At 37.6% G+C, this 23,576-nt stretch overlaps 1 protein-coding gene across 2 annotated transcripts; it reads right to left on the bottom strand.

The window, feature by feature from the left end:
* Positions 1 to 1,465: 1,465 nt before the first annotated feature.
* Positions 1,466 to 18,536, bottom strand: LOC142176355 (uncharacterized). Of its 2 annotated transcripts, none has more exons than XM_075243633.1 (2): positions 18,077 to 18,536; positions 1,466 to 17,564 (listed from the first exon to the last, which is right to left on the bottom strand). In XM_075243633.1, exon 2 carries the CDS (start codon positions 11,984 to 11,986, stop codon positions 10,631 to 10,633), a length of 1,356 nt encoding a protein of 451 aa, XP_075099734.1. In that variant the 5' UTR covers positions 11,987 to 17,564; positions 18,077 to 18,536; the 3' UTR covers positions 1,466 to 10,630. The 2 variants fall into 2 exon arrangements, with proteins under 2 accessions (XP_075099734.1, XP_075099735.1); XM_075243634.1 differs by having other exon boundaries at positions 1,612 to 17,564; positions 18,077 to 18,530.
* Positions 18,537 to 23,576: the final 5,040 nt, after the last annotated feature.

The raw sequence follows: 23,576 nt of genomic DNA, 5'->3' as shown, positions 1-23,576 counted from the left end.
ACAATTATTTCCAAAATTATCATTTTTGGTGATTCACTTGTTGGACTTTTATACTTATGCCAAGATATAGCTAAGGTAATTTTTGCATATTTTTACAATTTTATTTAGTATTTTTAAAGCTAAATTCTTGGCTTGCTCATTTTCCTTCCTTTTTTTCTTCTAATTATCACTCTTTTCTTTCCTCTCATTTCTCACATCCCATAGTTTCACCTACTTTTTTTTCTATTTTTTTTTTTTGCTTTTTTATTTATTGATGATTCGATCGAAACCTATGTAGGTTGCCTACGTATCATGACGCCACATGAATCAGATCTTTGCATGGTTCAGGAAGATAGGGAATAAAGTAAACAAATTAAAGTTCTCATTTTTTTTCCTTTTTTTCTTTTTTGTTTATTACGTTAATGACTACTCTTATGAAAAAAAAGAAATAAAAGAAGCAAATCTTTTTTTTTTTAATTTTATAGACTTAATGTTCTATAACCTATTCTAAACTCAAGCTTAAATGAGCAAATATTTTTTTCTCTTTTTTTTAAACAAATACTCTATGAGAAATTATTAAGGAAAAAAAACCCTAGAAGAGAAAAATATTTTTTTTACTCTTTTTTTAGGAAGAAAATCTAAAGAATATACCAAAGAAAATATTTTGAATTTTCGTTTGATATCCTTGAAGAAAGATTTCGAAACGAGAAATGATCATGATAAAAAATATTTATGGATTTTAGTTTTTGATTACCTAAGGGAAAAACTTTAAAGATAAACAAAAGATAAAGTATTCTTTTTTCTTCTATGAACAATATCCTAAAGTTCTAGTAAAAATAAAAAGAATTTTTTTTCTATTCATTTTTCAGTAATTTCCCAAAGAAGAACCTCAAAAGAGAATCTTTTTGGATTTTTTGGAATTAATATCTTAAAGAAAACATCTAAAGGGGTACTAAAAAAAATCCCTTTTTTAATAGAATTTTTAGTCTCAATATAATAAAAGGAAGAGAAAAGCGTTTTTTTATTTTGAGTTCTAGCTATTAATTTCATAAAAGAAAAACCACCTCAAAAGATTTTTTTTAAAAAAATTCTAGAATTAGTATTCTAAAGAAAACTTCTAACGGAAACATAAAACGCAAAATCTCTTTTTTGGATTTTTGAGTTACAACACACTTTTAAAATACAAAATAGAAAGTACAATAACAAAAGACTCGACATTACTGCACAAAACTAGAAAGTAAAAGACGATATAAAAAGAAAAACAGACCCAAAACATAAAAAAGAAAAAAAATATCTCCTTAAGAAACTCTTGAATGAGTGATCCTGACTGGATGGTCCCAGAGTGTATGTCATGCTCAAACTCCGGTAAATAAACCCACCCCTATATGACAAAATTAAAACCAAATATGTTAAATACCTAGAATGCTATTTGAGATAATAACCCTCCTGTTGGACACATGCAAGACATGAATGTGGCTATTGTCCCAAAACCGAGGAGCGCAACTGGCACTCAACCGAGTAAACCTGATTGAGCAAGCCTGCTAGGTTTCATTTTATCCAAACTAATTTATAAATAAGGACAAGATGAACTCCATTAATCGTACTTTGTACATATATCATTAACGACTTCCATTTCATTTCTACTAGCAATTTTATTCATAATTTTTTTAAAAAATATTACAAGTTTTATACATCTTTGCCAAATATGAATATTTCTAATTCAATTCCCCATTATCAAACTCCACCTACAACCTATCTACGGAGCCTCTAAATACAACTGAAGAATAATATGGAAATGCCGGCAACAAGGCTTCGGCTATACCTCAAATACAATGTACATGATAAATAGATGAAACAGGACCCCGAAATGAAGTGAGGCTCACCAAGTCAGCTGAAAGGATGATGTGGCACTAGCTGTGACCAACACTGCCTGCTATAGAAACACCTACATCCATTTAAAGACGTAGCGCCCCCGACAAAAGGGACGTTTGTGCCATCGAATAGCACTAGTATGTATCACTAAATACCATCTCATTAGAAAGAACAACCATATAAGGACAAAGAAATCATAACGATTTAACAAAAGTTTTAAACAAACACTACATCATCAAATAAAAGGAATCACATAGCTTTCACATAATTTCCATAGCTTTAGTTTGGGGATTTTAATACTGTTCATCATCATTCACAATACAACCGCTTTCTTGAGCGGAGTCCGATCACGGCCCGATTGGCTAAGCCGTCTTACAAGACGTTACCCTTATTTCAGTCTCACTTTCCATTTTCAATTATAATTGCATTACCACCATGTGTGTATAATATGGCGTCCGATCACTGCCCGATGGCTAAGATGTCTCACCAAGACGTTACCCTTTTCCATTAACCATCTCACTTCAATCTTTGGTTTCACATGTATTAGTTCATCGGCACTAGAGGCCACAATTATCACATCATACTTGGCACTAGGCCATATTTCATAACTCTCATTGCGCATCACTTTCACTTTCAACATCAAACTTATAATTTAAGATAATTGGCACATACAAGAGCAATTCAAGTTATAATCATAGAGAGGAATTCTCATGATTCAGCATAATAATCACAATATAACTTGACTTGAAATCTAGGCAGTTTAGCATATAGTTCACATTCTTCACATATCCCCAATTACCAAGAATAACACATTGAACATATTGGTATCACACCTCCTTTTTTTCTACCCCGGAAAGGTATAAGGGAGTTTTTTTCCAACTTAAAGTGACAATCGAAACGGGATCATTTTCTTTAAAGATTCAGAGTTGCCACTTGGGATAATTGTATGGTATCTCAAGTCATCGGTTCAAATCCTGAATCGAGGAAAAGATTGACTCTGTTTTACAGTATGCGAACATAGAGATCCGGGTAAGGAATTCTATTAACCCGGGAAAAGGTGTTAAGCATTTCCGGATTCCGTGGTTCTAGCAAGGTCGCTCAACTGTTATAATTGGCCCACTATCTGATTTTAATACATGTTTTAACATATGGTACAATTTTTACTTTATACCCGCTTTTATTCCATTATCATTTTTAGGGAAATATTCAACGTCATATAAAACACGTCTTGAACCACGTCACATAAATGCACCCGCGGTCTACGATACATTTCATCTAATGTTGTTGAGATTTGGATTTGGGTCACATAAATGCACACCCGAGTTTTAGAAATTAAGTTTCTTAACCACGTCACGGGAACCATACCCATAGCTACGATAAATTATTTAATTAACGCGCCTAAAGCAAGCTACGATATTCATAAGTAGTTTATAAATGATGGGCTATTAGTGGGACCTAACAAAAAACTTCCCATTTTGTTAATTAATCTTCACCAAACCGAATCCCATGAACCCAAAATATAATGGCTCTTTTAATTAGTGCTAAAATACAATGGCTTGTATCCTGCAATCACATAATGGAAAAGTTATTTATTTTCATTCTAAAAATTACTATATGGGCCCATAAGAAATTAAATCTCACCGCAAAATTATATTCCAAAATTTTCCCTACCTAACATGTACAAATTAAACAACAAAGTAAAATGATGAAATCAACCAAACCAACCTTTCATTAATTCATTAATCACTCTCACTATTCCGATATACTAAATTAATAACGAAATGACAATAGACCAAACCCATTCATTATACTATGGACAAAAATTTTCATAGTAAACCATGGAAACACAAGAGATGAGCAAGTATAATTTTAAATAACCATTTATCATGCTAGTTTAGAATAAACAATAATAGGCATACATCCAAAAGTTTAGCATAAGATTTAATATTAATATTATATCCCAACAACTCAAGACCAGTTCATTTTTCATGTTCCAAATTGAAAAGGCAGCGATTCAAACATAGCAAATCCTTATACAAATTCAGGTTTCCCTTAAAGCTTTAAAAAGAACATACATGGATTTCCAAGCAGAGACCAAATGAAGATGTCAAATTCTGAAACAGAACCATGAACTACGAATGAAACTAATGAACAGACGATCTCGTCGGACTCGAACTTGAACCGGCGACTGACCTGGACCTCAACCTCAGTTTCCCATTTTCCTACTCTATTTTTCTAGCTATCGTGCATGTGTTTGTGATCTTTTGAGAAGAAGAGAAGGTTGGTTTCCTTTTTTTCTAATGAGAGAACGAGAGCTTTCAAAAATTGGGGGTGCCGCTAGCTTTTAAAATCTGAAGAGGAAGCTTCTTCAAGTTCTGTCTAAATAGGAACCATAAAATACACTTCCTATTCACAAATGCCCCTTCCCATTTTATTAATCTCCACTCAAAACCTTTCTAGTGCACTCCTAACCCCACCATTATAGAAAATTCCTAATTAGTTAGGAAAATAACCCTTTTATGAATAGAGCCCGTGAGTTTTTATCTGTATCCTCAAAAATTGTGCTTGGAGAGAAAGCAAAATGTTCAAACCGTGTGGTCCCCACTTTGCAATAACGTGTCCATGAATAGAATTGTAGTGTCTGTGATAAGTTTGTTGGAGGAATTATTTAGAAGGGTGACATGGGAAAAGGTGATTGGAAGTTGAGAAAAAAATGAAATATAAAAAATGAAAATAAAGAAAGAAATATAAAATACGAAAGCGAGACCACTTCCATTTTTTTTCGTTTCTTGATTTTACCTTTGCTTTTCCAGTTCTTTGGTGTCATTCTTATCGTTTTTCTTCTTTCTTTTTTTTTTGTTGTTGTTGTTGGTTTTTTTTCTTGTATTCTAAATATGATTTTAAATATTAGTTTTAGCTAAAAAAAATAATAGGGGATAATTCAAAAGGAAAACAAGATAGCTATATTAAAGAAAATTTAAATACTAATCAATATGTACTAAAACTTACAACTTTAGAACTAAACTAAGTACATATATTTTCAAAAATTTCTTATATATATATATATATTGGAATATAAAATGTCAGCACTATTTTTTCATTATTTTTTTTAATTTTATGAAAAGTAAGAAAAACTAAAAGTTACTAGTCAAAATAACAATTTGCTAACATAAAGGAAAATATTTTTTGTAATTTTCATTGTAAAGATAAACTAAAGCAATAAGTCAAAAATAATCAAAATAGCGATACTAGACTTAGACTAAATATTTAAATGCTAAAATATGTAAAATCTTGGGGAGGGCAAAAAATCACGTGTCTACAGCTGTCCCTATTTGACTGGAAACATGAAGAGTTTTCAGACAAAGAACGACGAGACATGTTTTTTGACCCGACCCTTGTTTATATAGACCAAAAACTAAGAGAAATGAAGAGAATGTGACCGAGCCCTGGTATCTGAGTTGCCTACATATCCTTGGCAATAAAGGAATCAGACCACATATAGTTCATAAGTGAATGAGGTGATGGAGTATACTGAGGTGGAGAGCCTGTCGAGGTGTCGTTCTATCGAGGTTTCGGTCTGTGGTCCTGTTATTACATAAAAATCACAAAATGAAAAAGACTAACTAAGCCTGTCAACTATGAGTTACAAGATTCCTATCTATAAGTCTTCTGAAGCTTGATCTTGAGTCTTGAATGATTCTTCTAGATTGAGGTTACTTTTGTTGATCATCTCGGACTGTTGACTCACATTCTTGCCTCGAGCTTCTGCTACTTCTAACTTGAATTGGATTCTAAAATGACTTCCCTTGTTTTCCAGGTGGTTGCCTGATTACCAAAACTTGAATTGCATTCCCTTTGTTACCTTAAATTGTTTTCCCTTGAAACCTGAACTGTCTTCCTTTGGCCATTGTTGCCTTCCCTCTATTCTCCAGGGGGGCTCCTGATTGCCGAACTGAATTGCTTCTTCCCTTCATTCTCCAGGTGGGCTCCTGATTACCAATATTTAAACTGCTTCCCTTCGTTCTCCAGGCGGGCTCCTGATTACCAACACTTAAACTACTTTTTCCCTTAGTTCTTTAGGAGGGCTCCTGATTACCAATACTTGAATTGTACTTCTTCCCTTCATTCTCCAGGCGGGCTCCCGATTGCTGAAACTTGAAATGGATTTCTTCCCTTCGTTCTCTAGGAGGGATCCTGATTACTGAAACTTGAAATGTGTTCCCTTGCTCTCCAGGTGGGCGCCTGATTGCTGAAACTTGAATTGTATTCCCTTGAAACTACTTTTCTTTGACTTATCATCCCTTGTTTCTCCAGGCGGGTTCCTGATTGCTTGGGGTATGAACTGTTTTCAATTCTTTGAAACTAGTGTTGTCCTTCCCTACTCTTCAGATGAGCACCTGACTTCCACAAAATAAACAAAACAAAATTTTTTTCCCCAGTTTGGTAGCCGGGCATATCTGTGAGTATTAATTGAATCATGCTACCAAATATCTATAAGAATTTGAAAGTTAAATCCCATTATCTAGGAGGGTCTGAAACCTCTAGTTAAAGACCGTTTTATATCTGAATTATATATTCTAAAGGTGTGAGTTTCGCTAAATCTTGTTATCTAACAGAGTATTAAAACTACACCACATTATCCAAGAGGGTCCTGAGAGACAAAACTTAAGTATTATCTCAAGAGTGTCAATTTTTATGGCTGAATTATACTGCCCTACAACAGAGCTTACACTAAATCTTGTTATCTAATGGAAGTCTTAAAGCTAAGTCCCATTATCCAAGAGGGTCCTGACAACTCCTAATTGAATCCTATCTTAAACATGCAAAATTTGAAGCCAACTTATATTCCTTTGGGGTACATTTATGCTAGATTATGCTACTCATGATTGTTTTGAATTTTAAACTTGGTCCCATTTTTCAGAAGGGTCCTGAGAGTTTACGGTCAAACCTGTCTGGTGCTTGCCTTTCCTTACGAAGGGTTTTTCTGAAACAAACAATATTTTTGCCCCTGTTTCAAATCAAAGAAAATCTTGTCAGTTTAAAATGTGGTGGTTAGTTGTGGCATTCTTGCTGAAGGTGGTTCTTCCTTTGCCATGCTTTGCTTTGACTGGCTTCCTTGAACTGGTCGAAAATTGTTTGACCTTCTGATTGATCGTTAACCAAAGGAACCTGGATGACCCGAGTCCTCTACACCCCAACCGTTGTTTTTCATTTCTGACCTATCTATATTAACCTCTTCATCTCCCGCGACATAACTGAACCATTCCACCGATTTAACTTTTGCTTACACTCTATGTCCCACTTTTCATCACACTATCTCTGGCATGTCCTAGCCGCATTTTGCTTTGTGCAATTTTGAAACTGGTAGTAAACTTTGAAATTCCTTCTTATTTGTTAAAATAAAGCTATCCTTGGAAGAGCTTTAGAGGAGTAAAATTAACAGCATTGAAATGCGTCGATTTTGAGAATTAAGAATAAAGAAGAAAATTCAAATTTGGATGACTATTGGAGAGAGGAAAAAAAACTTATCTAAGTGGAGTAACTGGCACCAATAATCATGGTATGCATTTTGGATTAATCAACCCAGTCTATTTAACCAATCACTTTTCCAATTGTTTTACTTTGTGCTCCAAGTTCTCCACAACCCAATTTTTACTTTCCGCCAACTTACAAACCTTGTTCGGCTTGCAGTGACCTGAAGGGTTTTCATCGACAAACCTCTCTTATTTGTTCATTCCTCAATTCCTTGTTACCTCATGGTGCCCGTGAAGGTTCTCACCATCAAACCTCTCTCATTTTATTCTTTCTCTCAACTTACAGTCGCCTCAAGGTGCCCGTGAAGATTTTCACCAATAAGACTCTCTCATTTTTTGATTTCTCTTGCTTAAACCGGAGTGTTGCCCCTAATATGAATCCTCTTTACTTGCTTTACTTGGCATCTCTCGAAGACTGATCGGGAGGTCCTTCTTTGGAGAGTAATGTGGGCTCTTGGATATGTTTGGAAAGAAAAGGGTATCAAAAAGGCTCAAAACAACTTAGATAGGTTCAAAATTACAACTTTTGGAATCTGATTTCTTACCACAATCACAACTTCTGCCCCAGTTTCTTGCTTGGGATTTTTTTTTGATATGATATGACTGAGCCGTGAGGCTTCCTACGTATCTTTAATGGGAATCGGGTCAAACGTAGTTCACACCTGAATTTCTTTGTTTTCTTGTATTTTCTCTTTTCACTTCTTTTCTTTTCTCTTCTTTTTCTCTTTTTCTCTCCTTTCTTTTCTCTCTTTTTCGTTATTGATTCCAAAATAGGGGTATGAAATAAAATAAATAAGACTCAAAAGGGGAAACAAAGGGTAGAGTGTTTAGATAGCAGAACAAATTGCCTTCGTCATTCCAATCTTAGAAACAATGCCAAGTACAAACAATCAACAATTGAACCAAAGAAATCATACATAATATATCTTGACTTCATCAGAATTGATAGCCATGTCTATACATTTGCCTTCGATATCTGTTAGATACAAAGCACCATTGGACAACATTTTTGTTACAATGAACGGCCCTTGCCAATTTGGGGCGAACTTGCCCTTCGCTTCAGCCTGGTGTGGAAGGATGCGCTTTAATACTTGCTGACCCACTTCAAACATTCGGGAACACACCTTTTTGTTGTAGGCTTTCGCCATTCTCTTTTGATATAACTGGCCATGACACACTACTGCCCATCTTTTTTCATCAATCAAATTCAACTGCTCCAAACGGGTTTTGACCCACTCATCATCATCAATCTCAGCCACAACGACAATCCGAAGGGACGAGATTTCAACTTCCGCAGGTATCACTACTTCAGTGCCATATACCAACAAATAAGGAGTTGCACCTACTGAAGTATGGACAATAGTGCGATAACCCAGCAATGCAAATGGTAATTTTTCATGCCATTGCCTGGAATCTTCTATCATTTTCCGAAGTTTCTTCTTTATGTTTATGTTGGCTTCCTCGACTACTCCATTCGCCTTGGGACGATATGGGGTGGAATTGCGATGTGCAATCTTAAACTGCTGACATACCTCTTTCATCAAATTACTGTTAAGATTGGAACCATTATCCGTGAATAAAATTACTACTGATGACATAACTTCCGCAAGTATCACTCTTTCATCAAATTACTACTCTATTCTTTATGTTTCTTTATTTGAGTGAATAAAATCAACCACTACTTTCTTGGTTACAGACTTGAAAGTTTTAGCCTCAACCCACTTGGTGATATAATCAATGGCTACCATAATGAACCTGTGCCCATTAGATGCTGCTGGCTCAATTGGTCGAATGACATCCATGCCCCAAGCAACGAAGGGCCATGGTGCTGACATTGTGTGCAATTTCGATGGTGGAGAATGAATCAAATTTCCGTGTATCTGACACTGATGACATTTGCGCACAAAACTTATACAATCTCGCTCCATGGTGAGCCAATAATAACTTGCTCGGAGAATTTTCTTTGCCAACACATATCCGCTCATATGTGGTCCGCAGACTCCCGAATGTACTTCGGACATGACAGTCGTAGCTTTTCTAGCATCTATGTATCTTAACAATCCAAGGTCTGGTGTTCTTTAATACAAAACTCCTCCATTAAAGAAAAATCCACTTACCAACCGTCGAATTGTTCTCTTTTGATACCCCATGTCTTGCACCGGATATACCCCCATTCTGATGTACTCCCTGATATCATGGAACCACGGTTCACCATCAAGTTCTTATTCCACCATGTTATAGTAAGCATGCTGATCTCGGACTTGAATATGTAGAGGATCGACATAAGCTTTGTCCGAATGGTGAAACATTGATGCCAAGGTAGCCAAAGCATCGGCCACCTCATTATGGACCCTTGGAATATGCCTGAACTCTACTAATCGAAACCATTGACAAAGATCATGCAAACATTGTCGGTATGGTATGAGCTTTAAATCCCGTGTTTCCCATTCTCCTTGAATCTGGTGCACCAGAAGATCTGAGTCTCCCAAGACCAAGACTTCCTGGACATCCATGTCTGCAGCTAGCCTTAAACCCAAAATACATGCCTCGTACTAAGCCATATTGTTGGTACAATAGAAACGAAGCTAAGCCGTAACAAGATAGTGATGCCCTGTTTCAGAAATAAGCACAACCCCTATTCCAACTCCTTTAATGTTAGTAGCCCCATCAAAGAAAAGTTTTCAACCTGGTTTTTCCGTCTGCTCCAGTTCGTTGATATGCATCACTTCTTCATCGGGAAAATAAGTTCTCAACAGCTCAACTTTTCATCGATCGGGTTTTAGGACAAATGATCGGCCAATGCTTGGGCTTTCATCGCGGTCCGAGTCACATAGACGATGTCAAACTCTGTGAGCAAAATCTACCACTTTGCAAGTCTCCCTGTGGGCATAGACTTTTGAAAGATATACTTCAACGGATCCAAGCGAGAAATGAGGTAAGTAGTGTAGGATGACAAATAATGTTTCAATTTTTGTGCTACCTAAGTTAGGGCGCAACATGTCCTCTCAAAGTGAGTGTACTTAGCCTCATAAGTTGTGAACTTCTTGTTGAGATAGTAGATGGCTTGTTCCTTCCTACCAGTAATGTCATGCTGACCCAATCTACAACCAAATGAATTTTTCAGGATTGTTAAGTAAAGAATCAAGGGTCTCCCTGGTTCCGGTGGAACCAGCACAGGTGGGGTGCTCATATGAGTGGATTAACAATGACAACAGTGAAATCTGAGCAGGCTTCTTTTTCAATTGTTACACGATAGAATAGTCTTGCATCTTCATCTTTCTCAAAAAATCCTCTGCTTCTTCTTTAGTTACGACTTTCTTCACTAGCACTAGGTTATCTTTGGAGTTCTTAGCTTTTCTTAACTCTTCGGGGGCAAAGCATCTCCTCGAATGAGTCAAACCCTGGGTTTCATAGACTTCTTCTTTAACTTCTTTTCCTTTGTAAGTCACTGTCACCCGTTCATAATTCCACGGGATAGCCCTGCTATTGACTATCGGTAACTGGGTTATCGGCTTGATAATGACATGATCTATGTGGGCGCCCTCCACGATTACGATAGGTTTGTTCGCCACTCCTGGCACAACCACTTTCAACCTTTCTTGGTTTTCTGCCACATCACTTGAAGACCCCTTCTTAACTACCATAGATGGTTCACCGTTCCTCTCGCTCAACTTGAGCACTGATCTTTCACTTGTTGATTGTTCAATTGGCTTGACCTCACTGGACCGAATCATCATGACGGTCTGTGAAGGCGTCCTAGGCCCCCCTCCCTTATGCATTATTTCAATCATATTTGTCTCCTGGTTGGTTGGCATCGGATTTCGGTTGATATTGGGCGCCTCTGGAGCTTGAACTTCAATTCTATTAGTATCAATGAGCTCCTGGATATGACTTTTTAGGTGCCAGCACTTCTCTGTGTCATGACCTGGGGTACTAGAACAATTTTCGCAACATTCAAAATAATCCAGATTTTTTGGGGGAGGATTTGGCAGTTTTGACTCGATCTGCATTAGCATATCCAATTGTCTTAGCCTGTGGAATAAACTGGTATATGACTCTCCCAATGGAGTAAAGGTTTTCTTTTTCTGTAACCTCTCACTCTTAAATGCTTGGTTGGGCCGGAAACCTGGTCCAGGAGGGTTTCGGTAGGCTCGTGGGGGTGGGTAAGTGTTTTGTGGAATGGGCGCATGCCATTGTGCATGGGTGGGGGGTTGGTTATATGTTTGGGCGTGGTGGACAGAAAAATGTTGGTCTAGTGGTGGGTAGTAGTGTTGTGGTGGATTATATGGGGTATGGGTGTAAGTTTGGTGGTGGGGTCGAGGCTGATAATAGTGGTGAGATGAGCCCCTAGGTCCGAACCAACCTCCTGAATCAATCGTCGCCACATCCTCTCTCTTTTTCTTTCCGATTATTCCTTCGGTGCCGCCCTGAATGGCCTGAGTGGTTGCCTTAATAGCAGAATAGCTCATGATCTTGTTCAACTTGAGCCCTTCTTCTACCATACCGCCTATCTTTACTACTTCATTGAAGGACTTGCCTATAGCTGATACCAGATGGCCGTAATAAGTAGGTTCTAAGGCCTGCATAAAATAATCTACCATCTCACTTTCTTTCACTGGAGTGTCAACCCTCGCTGCCTGTTCTCTCTACCGAAAGCCATACTCCCTGAAGATTTCATTTTGCCTTTTCTCAATCTTTGTCAAAGACAGACGATCTGGGACAATCTCAAGATTATACTGGAAGTGACAAGCGAATGCTTGGGCTAGATCATCCCATGTGTACCATCTTCCGTGATCTTGCTGGGTATACCATTCCAACGCTGAACCACTCAGACTTTGAGTGAAATATGCCATTAGCAATTCATCTTTCCCTCCAGCTCCCCTCATTTTGCTACAGAACCCTCTTAAGTGTGCTACTGGATCACCTTGCCTATTGTACAAATTAAACTTGGGCATCTTAAACCCTGCCGACAATTGCACATCTGGAAACAGACATAGGTCTTTGTAAGACACACTTGCTTGACCTCCCAACCCCTGCATGTCTCTGAAAGACTGTTGTAAGCTTTTAACTTTAATGAGCATCTCCTCATGTTCGGGATTTTTGGACGGTTTCTTAGCTTCCATAGGAAGATCGAAATGAGGAGTGTAAGAATAGGGTTCTGGAGCTTTGAAAGTGGGTTCCGAGGGGTAATAATGATTATCATAAGCTTGGAACAAAGGCTCGCTGGAGGATCCATAGAGTGTAGAGGGAGGGGGCGCCACAAAGACAGGAGTGGCTGGTGGAGAAGAGTGTGGAACTGCTTTGGGTGGTGGAGCTGGTGGTGTTTGGGAAGTTGTGCTCTGGTAGTGTTGGTAAATGGGAAATTCGGCGACGAATCGATGGCAGGATGATCCTGAGACTAAGCCAAGGGGAGGGATGAAGGCAGGGTTGGCGGGGTAAGCTAGTAGTGGTTGCCCTTTTGCCCAGGTCTGGTACATTTCGGCCATCTACTGCTTCAACTTATACATCTCTTCTTTTATCGAATTAACATCCAACTCTTCCACCTCTCTTGAAGGATCGATGACACTCACATCAAGATCTTGGTTAGACATGATCAATTCTCCTTTGGACTTGGTGTTGTATGGATGGGTTGCCAGAATGCTCAACAAACTAACCACCTGCCTTAGTTCTGAAGCATCAACAACAAACTCGTTAGTGATTAGAGCTTAACAGTTTGGTAACTTCATATTTGTGGAATGCAATGCACCTAAGTAATTAATCATTTCTATTATGTATTTGCTCGATTGCTTGTGTCATCCCGGCTTTTCCTTATTTCCATTTGCAACTTCCCCTTTTCTCTTTTGATTTTCATTCTTGCCTTTCTTTGCTTGACTTCTCTTTGTTTTTATTCTCTCATTTCCCTCTCTTATTTTGCCATCGTTTCTTTCTCACGGTTTCTTATTTTCTTTCTTTTTTCTTTTGGTTATGGTCGAATCCTATGGAGATTGCCTACATATAATGACCCCGCATGAATCAGACCGAGCGTAGTTCTGGGATATAAGTGTAAAAATAAGTAGTAAAACATTTTTGGTATTTTCAAATTTTCATAAAAAGAAAATACTTTGATTATAACGACTCAAAAACTAACAGACTCAAAAAGAAAGTAACAGACTCTAATGAAAAGTCAAAAAAAATAAACTAACATACTTCAACAACAGAAAATGCAGGCTCAAAAACAAACTGACAGACTCCAATAGAAAGAAAATACAGACTCAAGTAAAAATCACGAATACATTAATGCCTCAAATGCTCCTGGGGCACACGAGACATCATTTGAAGCCTCTCCAAGTCACTCATTATCGGTCAGACAAACGTCATCACTGCCGTAAAGAAAGTGGTGCAAGTCATATCCTCACATGCTTGGCATTTCACAACAATGTAGTCGACGATGACTCTGACCCGCTTTCGAATTCTACCCTTTTCCTAAAGCAGATGCTCGACCTGTTGATTCCGGGCTTCTAACACCTGAGTGTCGTAGAGATGTTAATTTTGCAACTATTGCATTTCTTCCTCCACCTGAGCCATAAAATCATAATAGTGTTCCCTATCAGCCTTGAAGTCCTTCGCTTGCTTGGCTGCTTCATTCTCGAGGGTAGTCATTTTTCTCTTCAGGCTGGTGATTGTCCCTTCATACTTTCTTTTCATTTGTTGCACAAACTTTTCCCGCTCTTCCGCCTCCTTTTCCCATTGTGCCCGGAATTTTGGTAGGTTGGCCTCAGACTTTTCCAGGTCATATTGACACTCAAGGGCTTTCTTTTTCAGATTACTTATAAGCCTTTCATCTGCTCGGCTTCTTTCCGGGTTTCTAGTAGCTGTTCTCATTTTCTGAATTTGGGCTTTGAGGGCTTCATTTTTCTGAGTTAGCTTTTTTTTCTTGCCTTCATCTGTGGCGGCTTGAAAACCATTCTCAAACTGAAGGTCCATGACTTGCTTTTCTATTCTGCCTATGGTGGCTCTGTATTGATCTTCTTTGGCCAGCCAATCCCATTGCTCTTGTGATGCTCCGACAAATTCTTGAAGATGAGGTCTTTTGGACGGCCTTCCAAACTCAACTTCCCTTTTATACCAGGAAAGATATCCTAGTGCAACTTCACCTATGGACAGATCATGCATTCGAGTGTTCGCCGTTAAGTACTGACAATCGCTCCAAATTTGGCGGACTACTGCTTCGTGAAACTGACCATCGGGACCAATCTCGACCACATGGCGACTAATGTCTTCATCCCTGGGAACCATTTGATATCTCCCTAATTGTCTCAAAACCCAGTATGGGGCATAAGGCTAGATACTCCTGAGACCCATCAAAAGGAAATGAGGCCCGATAGCTGGCATGTATATGATCTCATCTACGGGAAGCCACCTAAACGTCCACTCTATTTGACTTGCACTGATGGAACGGAGATGTGATACCCATTCTATAACCCCTTCTGTCAAGCTGATCCCATCAACCCTCGTATAAAATTTCTCTATGCAGGTTTTCTCTGTCGACCCATAACTTAGGAATTGAGGACGGTGACATAGATGTTCAATCATCCACATCTGCAGCAACAAGTTGCACCCCTAAAAAAAGTCTCATCTGGCTTTGCAGGCTGTGAGAGTGCGGAAGATTTCAGCTACTATCATGGGTGCGAGGGTGCTTTTGGCATGAGTAAGCAAAGTGCTGACAACCCCAGCTATTTGTATGTCTATATTTCCATATTTCCTAGGAAACACCACAAGTTCCAAGAAGACCACCATAAAAGCAAAAGACTTGTGTTCTTCCCATTTGAGGCGGTTCCCCTTGCTACAAATTTTGTTTTCTGGATTGTTAAACCCTCATATGTGGCCATATCTTTGGTATATGAACTGCGGAGTAGAAAATCCGGTTGCCAAACTGGCTGCCAAATCTGGGTTGTGGACCCCCTACTTATCTTTAAGGAGTCTAAGAATCTGCGCACAACGACGACTCTTGGAGCAACCAGATACTTGTGTCTCAGAGGAACCGCAACGCTCCCAATATATCCGTGTATTTCTTCCAAAGTTGGGGTGAGTTCAAAATCTGAGAAACGAAACACGTTGTGGGACGGGTCCCATAATGTAACTAACGCCTTTATGATTTCTCCTCTAGGCCTAATCTTCGACAACCCGGTAAGACCTCCCAAATAATGATTGACCTTGTCTTGCTCTGATTTACCCAGATCATCCCACCACATATGCAACTCCAAAGGGATCTTGTTCATGAATATTATTGGCAAATTTTTACTCAAGCTCATTCTACACGTTTATTAGGGTGATTAAGCAAAAATCATGATTCATTTTTACTCGAACTCAAAGCTGACATTTTTTTTCAGACCTTCATTTCAAAAGTAAAAACCCGACTTTGCAAATACGGCCTTTTAGCACTTCTGGAGGAAGATTTTAAGGTTGTGCTTGCTAACCGGCCCAAAAATTTGAGAAAGAGACTAAAGGCGACTGTTCTTGCAAAAACAGCCCTCTGGCGTCCTTTTGGGGACATTTGACTATTTTGATAAGAATGACATCCCCTTACTTATTTACAACAAAGTAATAAAAAAATTTGGTTTTTTTGGGCAATTTTTTGCAAAAGAAAAATTGGACCCGATGGGGGTTGCCTACGTATCCCACATCCGGTGAGAATCAAACTGGCGTAGTTCGGGCAATTCTGACAAAACAAAAACCAACTCTTTTTTTAAAAAAAAATGCAAAAATTTTCTCCTTTTTTTCAAAATTTTGGCAGAGTTTCGGTATATTTTGGACATTGGTTTTCAAAAACAGACAATTATCTCTCTCAGTCCCCACATTGACTTTCCTTTTCAACTTTTCCTCTATGAGCCAGTCAACATGCAAATCCGAAGTAAATGAATGCACAGGTAGCAAGTAAGATGCATCAGGATGGTCTTTTCAGTCCGGGTACACCTGTCCTATACAGACCCAACCCCTGTGTTGAGTCTCCAAAGTCAAATGCACATGATGCAAACAAACGTTCCTATTAGGGATTCGGTATGAGGTTGAGTTATTCTAGGTTCAAAACCTGAGTACGTGTTCTAGACTGTATACTCGAGCGGACAACTCAAGCCGAGGAGGGGGCTATGTACCGGGAACCAAAAGGCCATCCGGCTTAGTAACTTGTCCGAGCCTCTTTCTTATTTCAAGGTATGACACTAACAGAATAGGGAGTCTCGACCAGCGAGCACATCCCCGAAGATGAGAAGAGAAGGGTTTCGTACCAGTTTATATACAGTTCAAATAATATCAAAATGGTAAAAAGCGACATTTAGCACATTAGGATCAAACATGCAATAAAATCAAATAATAAATAAAGCCAATTACAATAATTATTCTAAGCTCAAATTCTTAAACCCTGAACCAGAAGTTCTGGGTTCTTTTCACCAGCAGAGTCGCCAGAGCTGTCACACCTCCTTTTTCCTACCCCGGAAAGGTATAAGGGAGTTTTTTTTCCAACTTAAAGTGACAATCGAAATGGGAACATTTTATTAAAAGATTTAGAGTTGCCACTTGGGATAATTTTATGGTGTCCCAAGTCACCGGTTAAAATCCCGAATAGAGGAAAAGATTGACTCTATTTTACAGTCTGCGAACATAGAGATCCGAGTAAGGAATTTGGTTAACCCGGGAGAAGGTGTTAGGCATTTTCGGATTCCGTAGTTCTAGCACGGTCTCTCAACTGTTATAATTGACCCATTATCTGATTTTAATTTTTAACATATGTAACAATTTTAACTTTATACCCGCTTTTATTCAATTATCATTTTTTAGGGAAAGATTCGACGTCATATAAAACACGTCTTGAACCACGTCACATAAATGCACCCGAGGTCTACGACACATTTCATCTAACGTTGTTGAGATTTGGATTTGGGTCACATAAATGCACACCCGAGTTTTAGAAATTAAGTTTCTTAACCATGTCACGGGAACTGTACCCATAGCTACGACAAATTATTTAATTAATGCTCCTAAAGCAAGCTACAATGTTCATAAGTAGTTTATAAAGGATGGGCTATTAATGGGACCTAACTGAAAAACTTCCCATTTTGTTAATTAATCTTCACCAAACCGAATCCCATGAGCCTAAAATATAATGGCTCTTTTAATTAGTGCTAAAATACAATGGCTTGTATCCTGCAATCACATAATGGAAAAGTTATTTATTTTCATTCTAAAAATTACTATATGGGCCCATAAGAAATTAAACCTCACCGCAAAATTATATTCCAAATTTTTCCCTACCTAACATGTACGGATTCAACAACAAAGTAAAATGACAAAATCAACCAAACCAACCTTTCATTAATTCATTAATCACTCTCACTATTTCGATATACTAAATTAATAACGAAATGACAAAAAACCAAACCCATTCATTATACTTTGGACAAAAATTCTCACAGTGAACCATGAAAACACAAGAGATGAGCAAGTATAATTTAAAATAACCATTTAGCATGCTAGTTCAGAATAAACAATGATAGGCATGCATCCAAAAGTTTAGCACGAGAGTTAATAATAATATTATATCCCAACAACTCAAGACCAGTTCATTTTTCATGTTCCAAATTGAAAAGGTAGCGATTCAAACATAGCAAATCCTTATACAAATTCAGGTTTCCCTTGAAGCTTTAAAAAGAACATACATGGGTTTCCAAGCAGAGACCAAATGAAGATGCCAAATTCTGAAACGGAACCATGAACTACGAACAGAACTAATGAATGAACGATCTCGTCGGACTCGAACTTGAACCGGCGACCGACCTGGACCTCAACCTCAATTTCCCATTTTCCTACTCAGTTTTTCTAGCTACTGTGCGTGTGTTTGTGATCTTTTGGGAAGAAGAGAACGCTGGTTTCCTTTTTTTCTAATGAGAGAATAAGAGCTTTCAAAAATGGGGGGGAGGGGAGGCGCTAGCTTCTAAAATTTGAAGAGGAAGCTCCCTCAAGTTCTGTCTAAATAGGCAGCATAAAATGCACTTCCTATTCACAAATGCCCCTTTCCCATTTTATTAATCTCCACTCAAAACCTTTCTAGTGCACTCCTAACCCCACCATTATAGAAACTTCCTAATTAGTTAGGTAAATAACCCTTTTATGAATAGAGCCCGTGAGTTTTTATCTGTATCCTCAAAAATTGTGCTTGGAGAGGAAGCAAAATGTTCAAACCGTGTGGTCCCCACTGTGCAATAACGTGTCCATGAATAGAATTGTAGTGTTTGTGATACGTTTGTTGGAGGAATTATCTAGAAGGGTGACATGGTAAAAGGTGATTGGAAATTGAGAAAAAAAAATATATATAAAATTAAAATAAAGAAAGAAATATAAAAAACGAAAGCGAGACCACTTCCGTTTTTTTTCTTTTCTTGATTTTACCTTTGCTTTTCCGGTTCTTTGGTGTCATTCTTATGGTTTTTCTTCTTTCTTTTTTGTTGTTGTTGTTTTTTTTTTCTTGTATTCTAAATATGATTTAAAATATTAGTTTTAGCTAAAAACAAATAATAGGGAATAGTTCAAAAGGAAAACAAGATAGTTATATTAAAGAAATTTAAATACTACTCAATATATACTAAAACCTACAACTTTAGAACTAAACTAAGTTCATATATTTTCGAACATTTCCTTCTTATATATATATATTGGAATATAAAATGTCAGCACTATTTTTGCATTATTTTTTAAAATTTTATGAAAAGTAAGAAAAACTAAAAGTTACTAGTCAAAATAACAATTTGCTAACATAAAGGAAAATATTTTTTGTAATTTTCATTGTAAAGATAAACTAAAGCAATAAGTCAAAAATAATCAAAATAACGATACTAGACTTAGACTAAATATTTAAATGCTAAAATATGTAAAATCTTGGGGAGAGTCAAAAATCACATGTCTACAATTGAGACACACTTTTCACATATATTCTTGGAACACTAATTCCTTTGAAGTAACAAATACTACGTCAATCAAATTTCGGACTTACAATTTTACATGGACACCATGGGAGCTCAATTTCTAAGAAGTTGGGGTTTTAGCCATACATACCTCAAAGAGCTCTTCTTTAAGTTACTACAACGTTCCGGAAATTCTAGCAATCCCAATCTACTTCGAAACATAACAAAATTGAACACAAATTAAGAAGATATTCATGGTTTCGGCTCATTTGAGCATTTTATCTAACAGTAGTTGTGCATCTTGATTTCAAGGCTCTTTTACAAGATTTCCTTCATTACCCAACCTAATATTTACTTATTCGTTTTCAACAATCTTCTCACAAACCTAATTTGTACATGCATGTATATATAATGCTATTACACCCAAGAATTATACCTCAATAACCCATCTTATACCCCAAACTCGAAATTAATGTATAATGTAGAGAACCTTACCTCCTAGATGAAGAACATGTGATTGAGTTCTTTGATTCTTGAAGACTTGAGCAAGAGATGGGTGATTATGAAGCTAGGCTCCTTCTCTCTCTTTCTCTCTCTATATGCTCTTAACTATCTCTAAAACCAGTAGAAAATGACCCCAAATGAAGCCCCAAAGACTATATATTAAAATGGGATCCAGTTACAAAAATAGGAAACATAAGCCTCCGAAATCGGGTCTACGATCATAGAATGGACCGCAAAACAAGAATGTGGGCCGCAAAATGCATCGCAAAATAGGTGCTCAAAACTGGGCAACACTGGCCCAATCCGTGACAGATCTGCGATCGCAGAGTCAAAATGTGACATATTTGCGATTGCAGATTCGACTCGAATGAGGAGTAGAGTCCGCCCTAAACGCTTAACACAATATATCCCCTTTTTGTTTTTACCTACCTCAATTCCCTAAATTTAGACTAACTCCCAAATGTTTCAGAAATATCGATAGTCTCCTTTGTAACTAGGCCTATCCACCTACCAGAGAACCACCAAGACCATCCTAAAAACTCATCCACAACTTGACAAAGCACCACAATGTATATATCAACAATACTAATCTCAAAATTACAAGCACAACATTATCATAATGATACCTTAACATGGACTACACATTTTTGACTTATAACACCTATTAGGTACCTTTCAAATCAAAACCAATTGTTACACAATCAAGAGAAAATATTTTCTTTCCACGACACTTTCGGCCTTCAAGGTGGCCTCCTCGACTTACAAGCTTTGCCATAACACATTTACGGAAACAATTCCAACCTCCAAACTTATCTAACAAAGATGATAGCTAGATAACTCGCATAAGCTAACTATCCATTAACTTCACCTTCAATAATTTCCACCGCAATAATACACAAGTGATCTCCAACTACCTTCTTAGACATAGACATGTGAATTTACAAAATATATGGCAAACAACTATGGGGAAACTTCATAATCCTAGTGCGGCCTAATGTGGAATACACTTATGAAACCTTCATTATCAACTCACATAACATCTTTAGGGAAAAATGTTGAGAATAACCTGTTCATCCTCCAATACTCTAAATCTCTAGGCGAACACTCACACTAAACCCTTAATGACCTTCAACAGTTACTCTAAGATGTGCTATCATAAACTGACCATAAAAGTACCTATCAAATATATGTGACCACACAGGGACGCTCCCTCTTTGACATGTTTGAACCTTCAATACCCAATAGATTTAATATAATTAGGAGCAATGGAGTTCAAAATCAGGCTAGAATTATTCAGGAACCCATTAATATGCTGAGTAGAGTATTTCACGAGGTTATATGGTAAGAGACACAAAGATTACTACTAACAATACTGACATAGTTAATCATTGTGACGACATCAATTATTAGACAAATGAGGCATAGAGGTAACTTGTACATTTGCAATAGGAATCATTAAGGAGGAATATTCAAGTACGTGACCCAGTCGTCTTCTGGAGTGTAGGGAAAATCTGTTTATCAAGAATGAGAATACTCTGACACCTTGAATGCGATATGGGTTTCAAAATACATGAAGTTGAATTACACTCTCAACATTAACTGACACACAGAATCTATGCCACAAGCCCATGAGGATGAAAAGAAGTTGAACACTTATGAGATTATCATATTTCAAACAGCTTAACCCTTCCTGATAGTTGGTCCTATATGATAGAACTAAAGATACGACAACTGGTCTTCCAAATAAATCTGCTCATGATATGTGAAAAAATCTGAAGGCATCTAATCTCAACCTTTCACGAGTGAAACCACATAGGTAGGAACTCCTACCATAGGGGTGAAATCAAAATCATGTATTGGTTAGAGGGGTTTTAATGGTTGACGTAACGCTCCGGGAGGAAAGACAATTAAAACTCCTATCCTCCTTAAAGAGGTGAAATGCCAGGGGTAGCAAAATTTCCTGCACATGGCAATGACATTGTCAATAATCCTTGAGGCCGAGTGAGCAGAAGGCCACGTAACCCATCCAATCCGACCCATTTAAGACTTTTGAAAAGGGGATGCACTTTTGTTTGAAATCATGGTAATATAATTTTGAACTTAGGGGAATTCATTACTTTTGGAATCCATAAGACAAGCCCGCGTAGCCCTAGAAAATTGTTAACAATGGCGAGAAAGTACTTAAAATCATTACGAATTGGTATAAACAAGGCCTCAAAGTGCCTACATGGATAAGTTTGAAAGAATGAGACGTCTTAATGCATTTATCAGGGAAAGGTAACCTAGGTTATCTAGTCAGATGGACAAGCAGTGAAGATAAATGAAAAGAAAGTGAGCCTATGGAAGTAACCTTTACATTTTAACTACTAGGAAGGGTGGTAATATAAAGCGATAACGAGAAGCTACATTTTTGAAAGAAGATCTCTGTATTTAGCCACATGACGTATAGCTCCAAAATTAAAAAATCCAATTATGTTTACCAAAACTACTTCACAATGAAGCACTACAACACACTTCTACACAACCAGCTATTACCAGCCAAATTGGGAGACACTATAAGACTTGACTGAGAGAAAAGCTTTGACATACGAATGTGTTACTATGTGTATTGCTCCTTGGTCAACCCAAAACCAAAAGGTGAGAGTTAGACTGATAAGTAGATCGTTGGACTAGCACATGTGTAGATAATCCATTATAGAAAGGAGATCATTCAATCTCAGCAATTGCGGCATGCTATCAACCCTTGATGAACTTGAAGTGATATGGGAGCCCAACGAGATAGTATAAAATTAATCATGGAAGGTTTGCAGGTGTCAATAATGAGTTCTCCATGGATTTTGACTTGAGAAATACCCATATGCCAATGAAAGACAGAAAACACATGAGAAAAGAGGCGTTGTGCTATGATAACCCCCAAAGGTGCGCTTGGTCTTGACGGAGATCCTAGTAAGGGTCCTCATGAGAAAGGAAGTGTTACAATGACACAAAGAAGGATATGTCGTATTGAACAAGTGTTGGAAACTAGCACAATGAATCCACTAACTAAAGAACACAATTAACACATATTATGGAGGTGTAAAGAGAAAATAAACATTTGTTATAAGCTGGACATGCTTCTGCTATATTAACTCCCAACTGCAATACATGACCACACCACGAGCAATCACAATACTAGGACAAAGTGAGCTACTTACTGCGGGATGTCCCAAGTGGATACGAAATTTATACTAAGATGGCGACACAAGATCTTCCTATGACGAGGATGTGAGGATCTCAATTTTTAGAGAGACTTTATGCACATGGTGACCATTTTGATTGACATGCACTCATGTGATAGGTGTTAAGGTATGCTCTTATATTACTAGACAGTAAGAAGCTTCCATGATGATACTCACAAGAGAGTAGAGTGACTGTTCAAACCATATAAGCCATATACATAAGTGAGTAAAAGAGTGAATGATCGCAACATTGCGATGCTTTACATGGAACATGACACCACATAGGTAAACTTTTATGACGGTGCATGCATAGGCACAAGTGGGCAGATGTTGTACATTTAAATAAAATATTATGTAAGAAATTCATCAGGTATAGTCCCTTGTTAAGAATTTTGGAAAAGCAAGTGGGAAGAATTAATCCTAGAGTCATAACTCCATTCGAGGACACAGTTATAAAACTTAATTCCACAAGAATGTAAATATGAGGATTTGTAATATAGTGGATTCACGAATAATACGTCTCATTCAAAGAGTCG

This window comes from Nicotiana tabacum, chromosome 22 (genome assembly GCF_000715075.1).
Source record: "Nicotiana tabacum cultivar K326 chromosome 22, ASM71507v2, whole genome shotgun sequence".
Lineage (NCBI taxonomy): Eukaryota > Viridiplantae > Streptophyta > Magnoliopsida > Solanales > Solanaceae > Nicotiana > Nicotiana tabacum.
This window is presented reverse-complemented; position numbering and strand designations above follow the sequence as displayed.

Coding starts and splice junctions, on each gene's coding strand:
- LOC142176355 (XM_075243633.1), bottom strand. CDS start 11,986: ATGGTAGATTATTTTATGCAGGCCTTAGAACCTACTTATTACGGCCAT.